Genomic DNA, 19871 nt, shown 5'->3' on the forward strand with positions numbered 1-19871 from the left:
CGTCGGTCATTCACGGGTCCAGGCAGCGGAGAGCGGAGGGGTCCATCCATGCCAACTGCCCACACCTCCTCCACAGACAGGTGGTGTCCGCTGGTGACATGGGAACCATGAAGCTGGAGTGCCAATGGGACTTGTCAGACAACATTTCATGTTTTACAGTAACACTGCAAGTAAATCATAGAATCATAGAACAGTACAGCACAATACAGGCCCTTTGGCCCACCATGTTGTGCTGACCTTTAAACCTCGCCTAAGACTATCTAACCCCTTCCTCCCACATATCCCTCTATTTTAAATTCCTCCATATGCTTATCTAGCAATCTCTTGAATTTGACCGATGTACCTGCCTCCAGCACCACCCCAGGCAGCGCATTCCACGCCCCAACCACTCTCTGGGTGAAAAACCTCCCTCTGATATCTCCCTTGAACTTCCCACCCATTACTTTAAAGCCATGCCCTCTTGTACTGAGCATTGGTGTCCTGGGAAAGAGGGGCTGGCTGTCCACTCTGTCTATTCCTCTTAATATTTTATACACCTCCATCATGTCTCCTCTCATCCTCCTCCTCTCCAAAGAGTAAAGCCCGAGCTCCCTTAGTCTCCTCATAATGCACACACTCTAAACCAGGCAGCATCCTGGTAAATCTCCTCTGCACCCTCTCCAACGCTTCCACATCCTTCAATGAGGTGACCAGAACTGGATGCAGTACTCCAAGTGTGGTCTAACCAGAGTTTTGTAGAGCTATCATTACCTTGCAGCATTTAAACTCGATCCCACGACTTATGAAAGCGAACATCCCATAAGCTTTCTTAACTACCCTATCCACCAGTGAGGCAACCTTCAGGGATCTGTGGATATGAACCCCCAGATCCCTCTGCTCCTCCACACTACCCAGAATCCTGCCATTAACTTCGTACTCCACCTTGGAGTTTGTCCTTCCAAAGTGTACCACCTCACAAAGTTATGTAAAATGGATTAGACGAGGAGTCAAGCTTCCTCTACACTGTCAGAGGATGACACGCCTTCAGCAACAGCTGAGGAGTTCAAACTAAAAGTATATTTTTGGTAACTCCCTCTTCCTTTGGACAGATGCCAGCCACACAGATGGCAAATGCAGTGAGGTAGAGCCAGCCTCACTCACTCACTCCCTCCCAGCTCTAGGCTGCCGGTGCACTAACCCGCCAGTTTACATGCCCATTCGCTGCACGTCCACCCCTCTCGCCCCACAAGAAGGAACAGCCACAGGGGTGGGCACAATACCCGAGCGATACTGAGTGCTGCAGTCGGGTTTGAGGAGAGCGCCATTAATTGGTATTGGTTTATTACTGTCACTTGTACCAAGGCACACTGAAAAACTTGTCTTGCATACCGATTGTACAAATCAATTCATTATACAGTGCAGTGACGTAGTACAGGGTAAAACAATAACAGAATACATAGTAAAGTGTCACAGCTACAGAGGAAGTGCAGTGCAGGTAGACAATAAGGTGCAAGATCATAACAACGTAGATTGTAAGGTCAGGAGTCTATCTTATTGTACAAGGGAACCGTTCAATCGTCTTAAAACAGTGGGATAGAAGCTGTCCTTGAGCCCGATGCTTTCAGGCTTTTGTATCTTCCACCCGATGGGGGGGGGGCGGAGAAGAGAGAATGTCCGGGATGGGAGGAGTCTTTGATTATGCTGGCTGCTTTACCGAGGCAGCGAGAGGTATAGACAGAGTGCATGGGTCTGGTTTCCGTGATGTGCTAGGCTGTGTCCAGAACAGTTGCCATACCAAGCTGTGATGCATCCAGACAGGATGCTTTCAATGGTGCATCGATAAAAGTTGGTGAGTGTCAAAGGGGACATGCCAAATTTCTTTAGCCTCCTGAAGAAGTAGAAGCGCTGGTGAGCCTTCTTGGCCTTGGCGTCTATGTGATTGGACCAGGACAGGCTATTGGTGATGTTCACTCCCAGGAACTTGAAGCTCTCAACCCTCTTGACCTCAGCACCATTCATGTACACAGGTGCATTTACACCGCCCCCTTTCCTGAAGTCAATGGCCAGCTCTTCTGTTTTGCTGACATTGAGGGAAAGGTTGTTGTCATGACACCATTCCACTAAGCTCTCTATCTCCTTCCTGTACTCCGACTCAACATTATTTGAGATACGGCCCACTATGGTGGTATCATCTGTAAACTTGTAGATGGAGTTAGAGCACATACATTTAACCGAGGACTCTTGTCTTTCAGAGTGCCCCCATCTCCTCCACAGGGCGTTCTGTAGTAAAACAGAGGTTATCGCCAGCTGCGGCCATTCCCATGTAGAAAGCTAAGGGCAGCTGGAAGGGCAGGTTACCTTTCAGCGGCACAGTGAGAAAAGCAGCTGTCTCGCACCTCCAGTGACCCTGATTTGATCCTAACCCCTGGCGCTGTCTACGTGTGTGGAGTTTGCACGTTTCCTCCCACATCCCAATGATGTGCGGGGGGAGGGGAGTCGACGGGAATGTAGGAAGAATAAAAAGGGATCGGTGTAAATAGGTGTTCGATGGTCAGCACTGACCCAGGGGGCCAAAGGGCCTGTTTCCGTTCTTTGTGACTGCGCTTCGAGGCAGCAAAGTGCTTTTATAACTCTGTTATCAGACAGGAAACACAGAAGCCAATTCGCAAGCAGCAAGCTCCCAAAAGGGGCAACCTTCCAAAGCCCCAGATCTTTTCGTTCATCTGTCCTTGGACATTCACTCACGGGACGCAACACCACAAGACATAGGAGCAGAATTAGGTCATGTGGCCCATCGAGTCGGCTCCGCCATTTTTCTTTTTAGCACCATTTTCCTTCATAACCCTTCACCCCCCTCACCAATCAAGAACCTATTGATCTCTGCCCTAAATACACCCAATGACGCAGCCTCCACAGCCCTCTGGGACAACGAATCCCACAGATTCGTCACCTTCTGGCTGAAGAAATTCCTCCTCATCCCTGTTCTAAAGGGACGTCCCTTTATTCTGAGGCTGTGCCCTCAGATCCTAGATTCTCCCACTGATGGAAACATCCTCTCCACGCCCATTCTATCCAGGCCTTTCAGTGTTCAGTGGGTTTCAATGAGATCCCCTCCCTTCATCCTTCTGAATTCCATTGCAAACACACCCGGAGACATCAAATGCTTCTCATTAAGCATTACATTCCCGGGATTATTGTGAACCTCCTCTGGACCATCTCCACATCTTTCCTTAGATACGGGGCCCAAAACTGCTCAGGATATTCTGACCAATTCTGACCAATACTCAGCAGTACATCCTTGCTTTTATGTGCTAGTCCTCCTGAAATGAATGCTAACATTGCATTTGCCTTCCTGACACGGGCACTGCAGCATTTATTTGTCAGTTCCTAATCGCACCCCCTCCCCCGGACAGATGAGGCAGTTTGCAGTCAGCCAAGGCTGGTGGACCTGGGGTCACACATACGCCAGACAGGACAAGAATAGCAGGTATCCTCCTTGAAAGGCACGAGTGACAACTGGATGGGTTTCAACAAGTAAGCAGCATCAAAGCCACTGCAAATGACGCAAGACATTGTAAAATCTCAATTTTCTTCCCAGTCAGTATTTTTAATATTGAATGACAAACATTTACCCCCAGGCAACCAGGGGAACTCCCTGCCTTGTCATCTTTTACATCTGCCTGAGATTTCAGATGTAAGGCTGGGTCAGATCATTCCAACCCAAAATGGAACCTCCCTCCTCGCCGCCCCTCCTGCGGCGCAGCACTCCCTTCTCGCTGTGGCGCTCCCTCCTCGCCACCCCTGCCACGGTGTGAGCCCCTGATCCCTGCCTCAGTGCTAGCTTCGGAGGGCCCTGGTTTCTGAGCAATCCCATTCTTCGTTCCTGTCTCCTGAGCCTAGCTCCAGATCCCCCATTGCTCCTCAAATCTCCTCCAATGCTCATCTTCAATCTGTCCTCCCCGACCTTCCTGCTCCCCCATCCGTCTACACCTCCCATAATTTTGAGACCACACTTGGAGTACTGTAGGCAGTTCTGGTCGCCTAGCTATGGGAAGGATGTCATTAAGCTGGACTGGGTGCAGAAAAGATTCACGGGGACATTGCTAGGACTGGGGGATTGAATTACAAGAGACTGGACAGGCCGGGACTGTTTTCCCTGGAGCAAAGGAGGCTGAGGGGTGACCTTATAGAGGTTTATAGAATCAGGAGGGGCAGAGATAAGGCGGATGGTCACCGCCCTTTTCCCCAGGGTAGGGGAGAGAAATTTAAAGGGGACCTGAGGGGCAACTTTTTCGCTCAGCGAGTGGTGGGTATGTGGAAAGAGCTTCCAGAGAAAGTAGTAGAGGTGGGCACAATTATATTGTTTGAAAGACTTTTGAACAGGAGAGGGTTAAGGTAAGATATATGATAAGATATTTATTAGTCACATGTACATCGAAACACACAGTGAAATGCGTCTTTTTACGTTACTGAGAATGTGCTGGGGGCAGCCCGCAAGTGTCGCCACACTTCCAGCGCCAACATAGCATGCCCACAACTTCCTAACCTGTACGTCTTTTGGAACGTGGGAGGAAACCGGAGCACCCAGAGGGAACCCACGCAGACACGGGGAGAACGTACAAATGCCTTACAGACAGCGGCCGGAATTGAACCCAAACGCTGGCAAAAGGGACTACTTGCTCAGGTGGGCACCTTGATGGGCAGGGCCGAGTTGGGCCGAGGGGCCTGTTTCCATGCCGTACAACTCTATGACCCCTGCCCCGTGCCGAAGTGGTTGGAATGGAATAGCCCTGAAAACCGAGATAGTCCCAATGGGCCAAAACGGCCTCCTCTTTTGTTATGATTGATATAATAACCTTTTCCATATTCATAGCGCAAAGAGGAAATAGTAATAAAGGAACACAAGTATCGCCTACAAGAAGATACTTTAAAGTGCACTGTATCAAGGAGGTATTGGGTAGATAAAACCTGATGGAAAAAAATAAAAGGAAATGAGACTGGGCAGAAAACCAAAGGAACAGATAAGAGTTTTGTAGAGAATTTATTATTTTCCCCTGACTTTATAAGAAAAATAGATCCTGATTTTGTTTTTAAAAGGATTATTATTTGGGGTGACACAGCAGCGTAGCAGTTAGCGCGATGCTATTACAGCGCCAGCGATCGGGGTTCAATTCCCATCACTGTCTGTAAGGAGCTTGTACATTCTCCCCGTGTCTGCATGGGTTTCCTCTGGTTTCCTCCCACATTGCAAAGACGTACGGACGGGTAGGTTAATTTGGGTTTAAAATGAGCGGCGCGGACTCGTTGGGCCAGAAGGGCCTGTTACCACAATGTAAATAAATAAAATAAAAAATTGTCCTTTATGTTATCTTATGTGTATATGTATCCTTATATGTATAAGATGATAAGAGGCATTGATCGTGTGGATAGCCAGAGGCTTTTTCCCAGGGCTGAAATGGTTGCCACATGAGGACACAGGTTTAAGGTGCCGGGGAGTAGGTACAGAGGAGATGTCAGGGGTAAGTTTTTTTACTCAGAGAGTGGCGAGTGCGTGGAATGGGCTGCCGGCAATGGTGGTGGAGGCGGATACGGTAGGGTCTTTTAAGAGACTTTTGTATAGGTACATGGAGCTGAGAAAAATCGAGGGCTGTGGGTAAGCTTCGTAATTTCTAAGGTAGGGACCTGTTCGGCACAGCTTTGTGGGCCGAAGGGCCTGAATTGTGCTGTAGGTTTTCTATGTTTCTATCTGCTCACTCTCTGGTTTTGGTCACTGCCCTAGTACAGGTACCAATTGGAACTTCATCACTGCACGAGGCTCTCGCCACCCCAGCCTCTGAACAACTTAGTCGAGGCATAATCCAAACCTCTCCACAGATCTTGTTGAACAAGCACCTGAGCAAACAGGGACAGAGGACACTCTGCCCCTCCATTCAAATACGACCACGGCTGATCTGCTCCTCCTCTGTGCCAGCTCCCCACAGCCCTCAATCTTTCAAAACCTCATCTAACGCCCCCTTTAAACACCGCAATCCTCTCTGAAAATACCAGCGCAAGCCCTGCTCCACAAGCAGAGATCCTGTTATCTCCTGGAGCCAGCACTCCACTGTGGGGTCGCACCCACTACCTCCGTGGCATTTCAACCCTGCTGGGCAGTCCAAACTCCTCAAACTACCCTTGCCTTCAGATGCTGTGGCATCGTGAACTGACGCCATCCCACAGCAGAGGCCCGAGGGTGGGTGACTCAATGGAAGAGTCTTAAAAGGAGGGGAGAGTGGTGCAGCTACAGAAAATGGGGGTTGGTCAGGCAATTGGTATTGGTTTATTATTGTCATTTGTACTGTGGTACAGTGAAAAACTTGTCTTACAAACTGATGATACAGGTCAATTCATTACACAGTGCAGTTACATTGAGTTAGTACAGAGTGCGTTGATGTAGTAGAGGTAAAAACAGTAACAGTACAGAGTAAAGTGTCACAGCTACAGAGAAAGTGCAGTGCAATAAGGTGCAAGGTCACAACAAGGTAGATCGTGAGGTCAGAGTCCATCTCATTGTATAAAGGAACCGTTCAATAGTCTTATCACCGTGGGGTAGAAGCTGTCCTTAAGCCTGGTGGTATGTGCCCTCAGGCTCCTGTATCTTCTACCCGATGGAAGAGGAGAGAAGAGAGAATGCTGGACAAGACGGTTCTGCCCAGCCCAGAGGTTGCCAGAGAGGGATCTCAGTGGTGGTGGGTGGTGGGGGGGAACAGTGCAGGCAGGGGAAGAGTGGGGGAGGCAGCAGCTTCCATCACATCCAACAGGGGACCACCCACACCTCCTGCTCCAGACTGACCAACACGGCCCCCCGCAAGCAGCCTTGCCACACCGAGCCTTAGAACAAACCGTCGCTGGATCAGGCTCTCCACACAGTACTGGCGTCAGTAACATGCCTGTCTGGATACAGTGCCCTTTCAGCACAGATTCCACTTATGCCCTCGTTCCAGGGAATGCACCCTGCACACAAAGCCAAGAGCCCGTCTCAGTCCTGCACTCAAAGCTTCCAACGTACCATTCGCAGTGTTAACTGCTTGCTTCCTCTGCATATTGGTTCTCAGTGACTAGGGTCTCTTTGTATAACATGGCACAGTAGCGTAGCCATTACAGCGCCAGCGACCCGGGTTCGATTCCCACCGCTGTCTGTAAGGAGTTTGTACGTTCTCCCCGTGTGTCTGCGTGGGTTTCCTCTCCGGGTGCTCCGGTTTCCTCCCACATTCCAAAGACATACAGGTTAGGAAGTTGTGGGCATGCTATGTTGGCGCCGGAAGCGTGGCAACACTTGCGGGCTGCCCCCAGAAAAAAAAACTCTACGCAAAAAGATGCATTTCACTGTGTGTTTCGATGTACATGTGACCAATAAAGATATCTTATCTTACTTCCCCAATCCAACCCCATTTGAAGAATAGGCCACCTTTCTCCTTATGTGATCACTGATAGTGGGGCAAATGCAGGAGGATAATGAAGGATAACAGGACACTTGGAAAACATCAATAAGACTGCACAAAATTCAGCCAGTGATTCACATTTAACCCTGCCGTGTACCGGCCCACTCACTCTATTCCAATCACCTTGAAGCCTCCTCTCAATCCCACCCCATTCTGTCACCCTGAGACATTCCGTTCCATTCCCTCACTGATATACTGATCCCTGTAGTAGCCCATTTGTCACTCTCTGCGATCCCAAAACAGACCCATTTTATTCCTACTCTCCGTTTCCTGTGTCGAACAATTCTCTGTCCTTGCCAATATATTACACTCAATAGCAGGCACTTTAATTGCACACACTAAACTTTTCTGTAAAACTTTATTAAAAGGCTTTCCAAAGTCCAAGCACACCACATCCACTGGCTTTCCCTTATCTGCCGTACCAGCTACATCCTCAAAGATACTCCAGGAAGTTTGTCAAATGCCTTTTCCCTACTAGAGATCCATGCTGAATTCGTCAAATCCCACTGATATTTTCCAAGTGTCCTGTTATTCTTTTTTATCCTGTGTCATTTCCCCCACTACCGAGGTTAAGCCGACCCATCTGCAGTTTCTGGTCTTCTCTGTCCTTCCCATTTTAAATACTGGCGGATATTTGCCACAATCCCATATGCAGGACTACTCCATTGCAGAAGGCAACCCCCCCCCCACCCCAGACATTCTCTTTTCTCCATCCTACCCCCATCTCCCTATTGGGCTGAAGATGCAGGAGCCTGAGGGCACGTACCACCAGGCTCAAGGACAGCTTCTATCACGCTGTTATAAGACTATTGAATGGTCCCCTAGTACAATAAAATGGACTCTTGACCTCACAGTCTACCTCGTCGTGGCCCCTGCACCTTATTGTCTGCCTGCACTGCACTTTCTCTGTAACTGTAACTCCTTACTCTGCATTCTCTTATTGCTTTCCCCTTGTTCTACCTCGAAGTACTGATGTTGTGAAATAATCTGTGTGTGGATGACAAGCAAAGCAAAGTTTTTTACTGCACCTCGGTACATACGACAATAATAAACCAATTAATGATGTATCAAATATTTCTATGGCTCCTCCCTTTCATATGCTGGGAGGGAAATGATCAGAACTGGGGATTTATCAGCTTTCAGTGCTATTAATTTCTCCAGCTCTTATACTAATTTCCCTTTGGTTCTCTAATAACTTTTCTGGAGATTAATTTATATTCTCGTCCATGAATGAGCACATTTAGTCAAATGCCCTGCCATTTGCCAATTCCACCTACAGTTACTTAGAGAATCCTTTACCTATTTATAATGACGCGAGTCCATTTTTATGTTCCCTGCGAGTTTACTCTGATGCTGCATTTGCACCCCCTAATCAATTTCTTTGTCAAAATCTAAATGGCTCTCAACCCCCAGATTTACTACGGATACAAGAGACTGCAGATGCTGGAACCTGGAGCAAAAAACCGTTGGAACAACTCAGCAGGTCAAGCAGCACATGTGAAGTCAGAGGAACAGGTGACGTTTTGGGTCAAGACCTTGTGTCAGCTTTCCTACTTTCTTTGGCGATTTTTGGATCTCTTCCTATCCTCAACTTTGCTGGCCGTGGTTGGATTGATTTTCCTTTTGTACACTTAGGTCAGGCATTCTTTCCTTAAATGCTAGCCGCTGCCAGGTCTAAGCCCCAAGGTCAAGGAAGACTTGTTCAGCGCAATGCCGAGGGAGCTCTGGATTGACGGCACTGAGGGAGTACCGTGCCATTGGACGGATGAGCTATCTCACACAGGGATGTGGAAGATCCCTCTAGCCACCACTGGAAGTTCTGCAGCAGGGTCTACACTCAGAGGCAGACCACCTGCTGCATCTACCCATCACCCTTCCTCGGTGCACCAATCACCTACCGGCCCGTCTTAGCCCTCCTTATGGACACCTCTCCTCCTTATGAACACAGCACAGCAATGGGCCCTTCGGCCCACGAACTACAGACTGGCTATCTTCCCTCTCCACCCTCAGCCCTCATGCAGTGTCTCAACCTGAAATGTCGACAATTCCTTCCCTACCCACCACAAAGCTGCTTGACCCATTGAGTTCCTCCTACAGTTTGTATGCAGCTTCTGCGGGCTCTTGTATCTCCTGATCCTTATCACAATCCAGTTTGTGGAAGATTTACATGCAGGAACTGGATGTACCAACATTACAATCTCTTTCCATCTCCAGAAAGCAACCTCCCGGCTCCCAAATAAGTAGCCAGTTCTCCCAATCCACAGCCTGCAAGATGAAATACCTGACAATTTATAATGGACATACATCCAACGTAGAACTAGATATAGCCCACCCCACGTTAACATACAGCCAACTTACAGACACCCTCTACATATGAACAAGCGTTTGGGAGACTGGCAAAATGTATGGGGACAGACTTGCCGGCTGTTGTGGGGCTGCAGGATGACACGGTGGTGTAGAGGGCAGGCATGGTAGTGTAACGGTTAGCCCAAGGCTATTACAGCACCAGTGATCCGGGTTCAATCCCAGCCACTGTCTGCAAGGAGTTTGTACGTTCTCCTCGTGTCTGCGTGGGTTTCCGGGTGCTCCGGTTTCCTCCCACATTCCAAAGACAAACGGGTTAGGAAGTTGTGGGCGTGCTATGTTGGCACCAGAAGCATGGCGACACTTGCAGGCTGCCCCCAGAACACTCTATGCAAAAGATGCATTTCACTGTGTGTTTCAATGTACATGTAACTAATAAAGAAATCTTATCTTATCTTCTGCCAGGTGGGAATGGGGCAATTCCACGTGCCTCCTCTCCCTTCCACCCCTCCCCCTGAGCCACAACAATCGGGGGCTGGGGTCAAGCCAAGCAAAGCAGGGAGTGCTGAGCAGACTCATTCACTGAACCAGTGAGGCCAGCTGGTGGCTGCTCTCCCAGTGCCTGCTCGCCCTCCCCTCACCGCTGCTTCTGTCATCCTCTCCCACGCACCGACTCCACTTCCGACTGATGGGAATCTGACTCTGTCGTAACCTGGGGACTGCCTGTACAGTGAAACCCCGATAACCCCACTCCCTTGGGGTTAGTGGCGCCAGACTAAAAGACTTTCTGGGCTGCTGGGTGCTATACCCCACTAAACTTTTGCTGCACGACACAGTGGTACAATAAATTTTCCGGTGAGTTTAAAGGGAGCAAGAAACATACAAGAACTGCAGACCCTGGCTCTGCTCACGAACTTACCCCCATCCCTGACCACCAATGTTCCAGGACTCAGACCTTGGCTCCCAGCTCCCATTGCAATTGAAACCCCTCGACTTTGGATGTGCGCCCTGCCTGCACTCTAGACTTCCACCTTGGACCATCGGGATTACCAAACAATCAGATGCTGGTTATCAGCGTTTTACTGTGCATGGGCCTGCAACGGTGCAATGCACACGGGATGGGGAGTCAGCAGAAAAAACAGACTCAAAATAAAACTCACATAACCTGGACTCAGATAGGCAGTACGACAACAAATGACATTTATGTACAATCAAGATTTCCAGGTACACTTTATGCCTAATTAAAGAGTGCCACCATAGAGAGCATTCTACCTGGATGCATCACAGCTTGGTACGGGAACTGCTCTGCCCAGGACTGCAAGAAATTGCGGAGAGTTGTGGACACAGCCCAGCAAGTCACAGAAACCAGCCTCCCCTCCACTGACACCATCTGCACTTCCCGCTGCCTCATGAAAGCAGCTAGCACAATCAAGGAACCCCCCACCCCACCCCCGGTCGCTCTCTCTTCTTCCTTCTCCCATCGGGCCGAATAAGATAAGATTTCTTTATTGGTCATCGAAACACACAGTGAAATGCACCTTTTGTGTAGAATGTTCTGGGGGCAGCCCGCAAGTGTCACCACACTTCCGGTGCCAACAAAGGAAACCCATGCAGACACAGGGAGAACGTACAAACTCCTTACAGACAGCGGTGGGAATTGAACCCAGGTCGCTGGCGCTGTAATAGCGTTACGCTAACTGTTACACTACCGTGCCTGCCCAAGATACAAAAGCTTGAGAACATGTACCACAACCAGGCTCAAAGACAGCTTCTATCCCTTTGTTATCAGACTCTTGAATGGACCTCTCGTACGCTAAAGATGAACCCTTGATCTTCCAATCTACCTCATCGTGGCCCTTGCACTTTGTTTGTTTACCTGCACTGTACTTTCTCTGTAACTGTAACACCATACTCTGCATTCTGTTTTCCTTTTCACTACCTCGATGTACTTATGGAATGAACCGTCTGGATGGCAAACAAAAGCTTCTCACTGTATCTCAGTACATGTGACAGTGATAAACCAATTACCAACTTGCCCACGGCCAGTTTACATAATTTGATCATAACCACATAATTGGTAGGCGACGGACACTCAATACCGGTATGGTGCGTCAGTTAATTTACCAGACTGGCCTCTGGATGTGCAGGCTTTGGAGAGGGTGCAGAAGAGGTTCACCAGGATGCTGCCTGGATTAGAGGGCGCGAGCTATAAGAGGAAGTTGGGCAAACTTGGATTGTCTTCTCTGGAGCGTCAGAGGCTGAGAGTCAGCCGGACAAATATATAAAATAATGAGAGGCATAAAGAGGGTAGATCTTTTCCCTAGGGTAGAAATGTCAACTACTAGAGGACATGTATTTAAGGTGAGAGGGGGAAAGTTTGAAGGAGATGTGCGGGGTAAGTTTTGTCTTGGTGAGTGCCTGGAGGGCGGTGGTGGAAGCAGACTTGAAAGTGTCGTTTAAGATAAGCACATGCACATGCAGGGAACAGAGGGACACGGCTCATGTGCAGGCAGATAGAATTAATCTGGCATCACAGTCGGCATAGATGGTGTGGGCCGAAGGGCCTGTGCTGTATGGCTCTATGTTGAACCTCTGGAAGTCTCTACCCAGCAGGGGTGCGGAGGACAGATCACTGAATGTATTTAAAGAGGGAAGTAGATAGATTTTTGAAAGAAAAAGGAAATCGGGGAATTGTGCTGAGGCGTGGGGCAGATCAGCCATAATGTTTGGTGGGCAGCTTGAGGGCATCAGGTAACCAATTCCTGCTCCTATTTCCCGGTGTTCTATTCTAGAGAAGTGAACTAACACTCCAGCTGTGGAATTTAAATTCTGAGAATAAAACTTGAATTTGGGGGAAAAAAAAATACAACTCATCTTCACAATGATCATGAAATCTACCAGATTGTCATACAGAAACCCATCTGAGGTCCTTCAAGGGAGGAAACCTTACCAGGTCCGGGTCTGTACGTGACTCCAGACCCAACCTGTGGTTGACTCTTAACATGTCTCCTGAAGGCACCAAACAAGCCACACAACTGTACCATGCCTCTTCTGCACCGCATTACATCACCCACGACCTCTCAAGAAGAATTAGCGACGGGCAATAGACACTGCCCTTGCCAACAGCATCCAGATCCTAACTTAGCAATGTCCACACCTAGCTTGTCTTCTAGTTGCTCAGCTGGGGGAGCTGCTGCCTCGCGGCTCCAGGTTCGATCCTGACCTCCGCTGCTGCACGTACCACCAGGCTCAAGAACAGCTTCTACCCCACTGTGATAAGACCATTGAATGGTCCCCCTTTGTACAATAACGTGGACTCTTGACCTCACACTCTACCTTGTCATGGCCTTGCTCCTTATCGTCTGCCTGCACTGCACTTTCTCTGTAACTATAACACTTTATTCTGCATTCTGTTATTGCTTTTCCCTTGTATGGCAAGCAGTGTAGCAGTTAGCATAACGCTATTACAGCGCCAGCAACCTGGGTTCAATTCCGGCCGCTGTCTGTAAGGAGTTTGTACGTTCTCCCCGTGTCTGCATGGGTTTCCTCCGGGTGCTCCGGTTTCCTCCCACATTCCAAAGACGTACGGGTTATGCTGGTGCCGGAAGCGTGGCGACACTTGCGGGACGCCCCCAGAACACTCTACGCAAAAGATGTATTTCACTGTGTGTTTCAATGTACATGTGACTAATAAAGATATCTACCTCAATGCACTGACGTGATGAAATGATCTGTATAGATGGTATGCAAAACAAAGTTTTTCACTGTGACAATAACGAGCCAATTTACTTATCATCAGGGTTGTGTGGTGTTGGTTTATTATTGTCACTTGTACCGAGGTCCAGTGAAAAACCTGTCTTGCATACCGTTCATACAGGTCAATTCATTACACAGTGCACTGAGGTAATACAAGGTAAAACAATAACAGAATGCAGAATAAAGTGTTACAGCCACAAAGAAAGTGCAGTGCAGGCAGACAATAAGGTTCAAGGCCATAACAAGGTAGACTGTGAGGTCAAGAGTCCATCTTAATGTACTGGGGAACTGTTCAATAGTCTTACAACCAAGAGTGTGCGTGTGTGCAGTTTACACACTCTCCCTGTGACTGTGTGGCTTTCCCCCCCAGGTGCTCCGGTTTCCTCCCACATCCCAATGATGTGCGGAATTGTTGGGTAAATCAGCTGCTATGATTGTGTGGGTGAGGGGTAGAATCGAGGGGAACACTGGATGAATCGATAACAAGGAATATCAATGTGATTGCTTGATTACCCAGCATTAGATTTGATGGCGGTTATTAATATGGGATCTTTCACATTCAGGCAGGAGCACAGTTCAAGATCTCATGCATAAGTTGGCCAGGATTTCGGAAGAACAATAGCTTGCCCTGAAGGCACACAACAAATGCAGAAAGACACTTGCCCTACTGCAGCAGGCCTTGACACAAAGGGAAATTATTTCCGAAAACAAACATTGCAGAAACCAGCAATCCTTGGTCAGTAATACAGCAGTGGATCGCCAGACAACTAGGCACAATCTTTATGCACGGTGCCAAGGCACAGCAATCCTTGCCCAACATCCTGCACAAACAAGACAGAAATTTCCTCTTGTCTTTAACCTTTGCCATCCAATCAGACACCCCCTCAAAGAGGAAAAGCAATGCACTAGACACACTGAATCTCCCTTCGCACCGTCCCATCACACACTCCCGGGGTCAGACACAGGGCGAGGCTCCCTCCGTACCATCCCATCACACACTCCCAGGGTCAGAAACAGAGTGAAACTCCTTCTACGCCGTCCCATCACACACTCCCGAATTCAGACACAAAGTGAAGCTCCCTCTGCACCATTCCGTCACACACTCATGGGGTCAGACGCAGGGTGAAGCTCCCTCTGCACCATCCCATCACACACTCCCAGGGTCAGACACAGAGTGAAACTCCCTCTGCACTGTCCCATCACACATTCCCGGGGACAGACACAGGGTGAAGCTCCCTCTACACCGTCCCATCACACACTCCCAGGGTCAGACATAGCTTACCGAGTGAAGCTCCCTCTACACTGTTCTGGCACACACTCCCAGGGCATGCAACAGCCAATATCTCCATTCTGCTGTTAATGACTCCATCACTTTCCCTGCCAGAGGCAAGATCAGCCCAGGCAACATCCAGGTGTCTCAGACGGCATTGAGCACTGCTTCAGACCACCTATCCATGCCACCCTGCTTATTTGCAATAGCATAACATAGTCCAAATTCTTAGCCCTAAAGCATGCCACTCCCACTATGCTCTCCCCTACCCCTGATAGCACAATTGTTCCCTGCCCCCACCCCCAACACTATACTACGGTCAGAGTCTGTGTTTTTTTGTGCTCGAGCTCATGACCTCAGGGCTCAGAGGAGACAAAACCATAGCTTACAGTATCTGGGCAGGTTTTAAGAGGACTTAAAGAGTGGCGAGAGAGGTGAGAGGGATTTTCTGAATTTAGGGGATACAATGGACGGAATTGTTAATAGCCTTTTGAAAACCTCGACATCTATTGCCTTAGTAAATAAAGGACTTTGAAAGAGGGATCACTCCTGTGCAGACACCCTGAACAGAATGGGAAAAGGGCCAGGGAAGGGAATTAATCCACAGTGACACAATAACTGAAATGGTTTCCATTCTGCATTGTAAAACAAAAAGATCCAAAACCATAGCAACAAATAATCTCTCATTAAGTCCAGAAAGAAAAATTACAAATTAAAAATGCATTACATTTTAAGAGGAAGTCAAAGTCTTTGAAGTGCAATCAACTCGCTTTGTGAAATCTTCAATTTTAAATTTGAAATTACATTATTCAAAATGAAATTTAAAAAACACAAATTAAAATCCTTTTCCTTAAAAGAAAAGCACAATTTTTAATGATTTTTCATACAAATAGATTGGCATCAGTCTTAAATTTTTAAAAAATCACACTCACATCTTAAATGCAAATTGAAAATTAAATAGTATTTCGAATTTGCAATTCTTTTGTCCGTATACTTAAAGTAAGACCATGGGTTTAAATAATTTTTGAAGTGTAAATAAAATAAAATTTGCAATTAACAAAATATTATACACCCGTGTCCAAAATTGACGTACAATTAACAATGCGAAATTGCAAAGAGAGTGCCCAAGATTATTTGAAGTACAATTAAAAATGCTACATTGCAAAGAGGTGTCAAAATTATTTGGAAGTACGATCAGAAAAATACTAAATTGCAATGAGAAGTGTCCAAAATTACTTGAAGTACAATTAGAAAAATACTAAATTGCAGACAACTGTCCAAAATTATTAGGAAGTACGATCAGAAAAATGCTAAATTGCAAAGAGAAGTGTCCAAAATTATTAGGAAGTACGATTAGAAAAATGTTAAATCGCAAAGAGATATGTTTCTCGCAAGAGATTCCGAGGAAGAGAGAGATGATTTGAACGCATAACATCTGGAAGAAAGAGATCTGAGCTGATAAATGAGAACCCCAGGTGCAAAGATTGGAGGGTGCAGCCGAGGACCAGCGGGCCGGAATGCGCAGGCTGCATTTCTGAGTGTGCAGTGTTGAGGAGTGGGTTTTGGTGAGGAGGAGGGAGGGGAGGAGGTGGAGGAGGGGGGGGGGGGGTTCTCTCCATCAGGAGCCCGGGGAAGGCAGTTTGGCGCCAGAGCCGCTGCTGTGGCGGCCGCCATCTTGTCTGGCATGACGTCACCGCCCATCCGCCTCGACGCCCTCCCGCCCCCCCCCAAAACAAACCGGGCCCCACCGCCCCGGGGGGGTGGGGCGCAGGCGAGGACCGGGGTGGGGGACTCTCCCCGCGCCCGGCGGGGTAGGGGGCGGCGGAGGGGGTGGCACAACCGGTTTATTTACCTCAGGTTACCTCAGCTTCCCTCCCGCCTCACCTGTGTTGTAAACGTGCAGCTCGTCGACGATGCCCTCGTTGCCGCCGCCGAACACCACCATCAGCTCCTTGATGGCCACGGCCCGGTGTCCGTGGCGGGGCCGCGGCACCGGGCCGCTCGAACCCGAGACGCGCTTCCACTTCAGCGTGGAGGCCGCCATCTTCCGCCGGCGGCGGCGCGCGCGCGCGACGGGAGAGGGGGCGGGGCCTCCCTCCCGGCGGGCCACGCCCCCTCCACCTCTCCCCGACGTCACTCACCCGCCTGGCCACGCCCCCTGCTCTATCTGTCCCCGATGTCACTCACCCGCCTCACCACGCCCACTGCCGGGGGAGGGGGGGGGTGGGTGGTGGCGTGAGGCCACGCCCCCTCCTCCTCTCCCCGACGTCACTCTCCCGCCTGACCACGCCCACTACTCGGGACGGTAGGGGGAAGGCCACGCCCCCTTCCCGCTGCTCACGACCACGCCCACTGCATGAGAGAGAGGGGGCGGGGCCATGTCCGTTGGGCTGAGCCACGCCCCCTTCCTCGGGGAGCCCCGCCCCCTACTCGGAGGGGGCGGGGCCACGTCCGTCAACGCCATTGTTCCCCTTGTCCCTTGGAGAACCCATGCAGACGAAGCCGCGCCCCCTACACGGCGGGTCGGTGACCACGCCCCCTCGCTGGCCCCGCCGCCTCCCATGGCTGTCAATCACCACACCCACAACCTCCCGCCCCTGCCCATATTTGTTTAAAGCGCGGGGGGGGGGGAGGTTAATTTACAAACAAATATTCCTGTTAAGAAACCTTAATCTTCGGAGTCAGGGCCCGCCTTCTGGGTGCCGGCATCCGTGACGTCACCGAGCGCCTGCAACCATGGCAACGGTTCCCGCAGCCGGCCCCCACCCCCACAGGAAATCTTCCTGTGCTGCTTTTAACGGTTTTACGGGGCCGAGGTGACGTCACAGCAAGAGGCGCGCGGACGGAATCGAGGCGGGAACCATCTGGTTGCCCATGGCAACCGCAGCCGCCCGCCTACGATCTCACACCTTTGGGTGTCATTCAACATTCGCCGCCTCACCGTTAACCACGCACCAGCTTTAGTTATCTTTTGCACATGCAGGGGGCAAATCCGTCACTTTATTCCCCAGATCGCCCTTGTAATTTTGATATAAGAATTGCCGGTTCTCAATCCCTGCTGAGACGGCAGAATCGGAGCAGAAGTAGTTTTATCGAAGATGCAAAGAGAAAAATAAGTCAACGGGCTTCGGGTCGCGCTGATTGGTGGAGATGCAGACAGCTTGCTGCTGATTGGAGAGAATGGGTGTCAATCAGAGGCCACGGGCCCCGCCCCCGGGGACAGGCGCAGAGACAAAGCGGCGCTTGTGAGGAAACTTCGGGGGGGCGTGGCCTCCGTCACTGGGCGGGGCCAGCGTGCGGGGCGGGGGGCGGAGCCTCCCTCACTGGGCGGGGCCAGCAGGCGGGGCGGGGGGCGTGGCCTCCGTCACTGGGCGGGCAGTGGGCGCTTCATTCACATGTGGGAGCTCCTTCCTTGCAGGGTTCATGACCTCCAGCCCTTGCGGGAAGGCCCGTCTCCATGGCAACTCGGCTGTCGCCCTGGCGACCGTGGGCAGCTGCAGGGGGAACCAGCCAATCCGCTTCCATGTCGTCACTTCCGGCTATCCGCAGGCAGCGAGAGCAACAACTGGAGCGCTACAACAACAACTGGAGCGCTACAACAACTACAACAGCACGTGACAGGTACAACAACTGGAGCGCTACAACAACAACTGGGACATTACAAAAACAACAACTGGAGCGCTACAACAACAACTGGGGCATTACAACAACAACTGGAGCGCTACAACAACAACAACAACTGGGACCACTACAACAACAACTCGGGCTCTTTCGCCTACAACAACAACTGGGACCAGTACAAATAGTGCAGGAGACAGGGAGGGTGCAGGGGCCCACAGGGGATGCAGGGGCCTGACGAGGCTGCAGAGACAGGGACGGACAACACTGTGAAAGGACTTACATATAAGTTGGTGAAGGTGCCTACACCAGAAGGTTGGGTGATGGTTCCGACCAGGAGAAGGGCTTTGCAGTGAAGCCTGCCCTTGTCAAATAGCCCAGAGGCACTCAACATCCAGGACTCTCAGTACAGGCACTCTGGTGGCAAATGGGACGGCCGGATTGGGAAGGCGTGCAGATACCTGGGGCGAAGTTTGTGCTCCTTGGGACCCAATGTTGCAAGTCCTAGGTGATCAGCAACACCTTTCTGCGAAGCCTTCCCTCATCAAATAGCCCGACGGCATTCGTAGTAAGCCCGGGCGACAGTTCAGAGAAGGAGTTCTCCCTCAGTACACGTACACAGCAAACAGGATTGATGATTCGATGTCTCATTGAAAAGTCAGCATTATCGACGGCACGGCGCTCCCTCCTCAACACTCCTCGCCGCCCCTCCCGCGGCGATCCCTCCTCACCATCCTTCCCTCCTCGCCGCCCCTCCCGCAGCGCTCCCTCCTCGCCACCCCTCCCGCGGCGCAGTGCTCCCTCCTCGCCATGCACCGTAACCTCGCACAGACCAGTGTCACACCCCCGCCTGTTGCAGCTTCACAAACCGTAAAGCCTCAGCCTCTCCCTCCCCCTGGTCTGCCTCTGTGTATCCCCCTGCCCCATCCCCTCTAGCCCAGGAGGGCGACATGCGTCCCTCTCTCTCGCCCACACCAACCCTCCCCCCCTCCCCCTCACCACGTGTCTCTGTGTCCTTCACCAGCTGAGAAGCCGAGACTGGAAACCCAGTGAGAGATTTGCGAGATCCCTCAACTCCACACTGTGAGAAACTCCCCCCTCCCTCCTGCACCCCCATGCCGTTTAAATCCCCCAGGGAGCGTCCCAGTCGAGCTTCCCGTCCTGTGTACGAGCACGGTTAGGTAGGGGTACAGAGGTAATTGGTTTATTGTCACACGGACCGAGATACGGTGAAAGACTTTGGTCTGCATGCCATGCAGGCAGATCATCCCAGACACAAGTACCTCGAGGTAGTAAAAAGGAAAGCACAGAGTGTTAGGTACCAGCAACAACAGAAACACATGAGCCATGTTTATGCGTCAGAATCTATTTATTAATAACTACTTGTAGTTGTACTTGCCGTCCCAAGCCGTGATGCATCCGGAGGGGATGCTTTCTGTGATGCGTCGATAAAAATTGGTGAG

General features: G+C 50.2%; 1 protein-coding gene across 1 annotated transcript in view; it reads right to left on the bottom strand.

The window, feature by feature from the left end:
- The window catches only part of hcfc1b (host cell factor C1b), a 61835-nt gene extending 44957 nt beyond the window's left edge, over positions 1-16878 (bottom strand). The window contains exon 1 of the mRNA XM_052008964.1: positions 16675-16878. Coding sequence (XP_051864924.1) covers positions 16675-16834 — 160 coding nt within the window. The 5' untranslated portion in view covers positions 16835-16878. The remainder of the gene's footprint in view (positions 1-16674) is intronic.
- Between the last annotated feature and the right edge of the window lie 2993 nt (positions 16879-19871).

This window comes from Pristis pectinata, chromosome 43 (assembly GCF_009764475.1).
Source record: "Pristis pectinata isolate sPriPec2 chromosome 43, sPriPec2.1.pri, whole genome shotgun sequence".
Lineage (NCBI taxonomy): Eukaryota > Metazoa > Chordata > Chondrichthyes > Rhinopristiformes > Pristidae > Pristis > Pristis pectinata.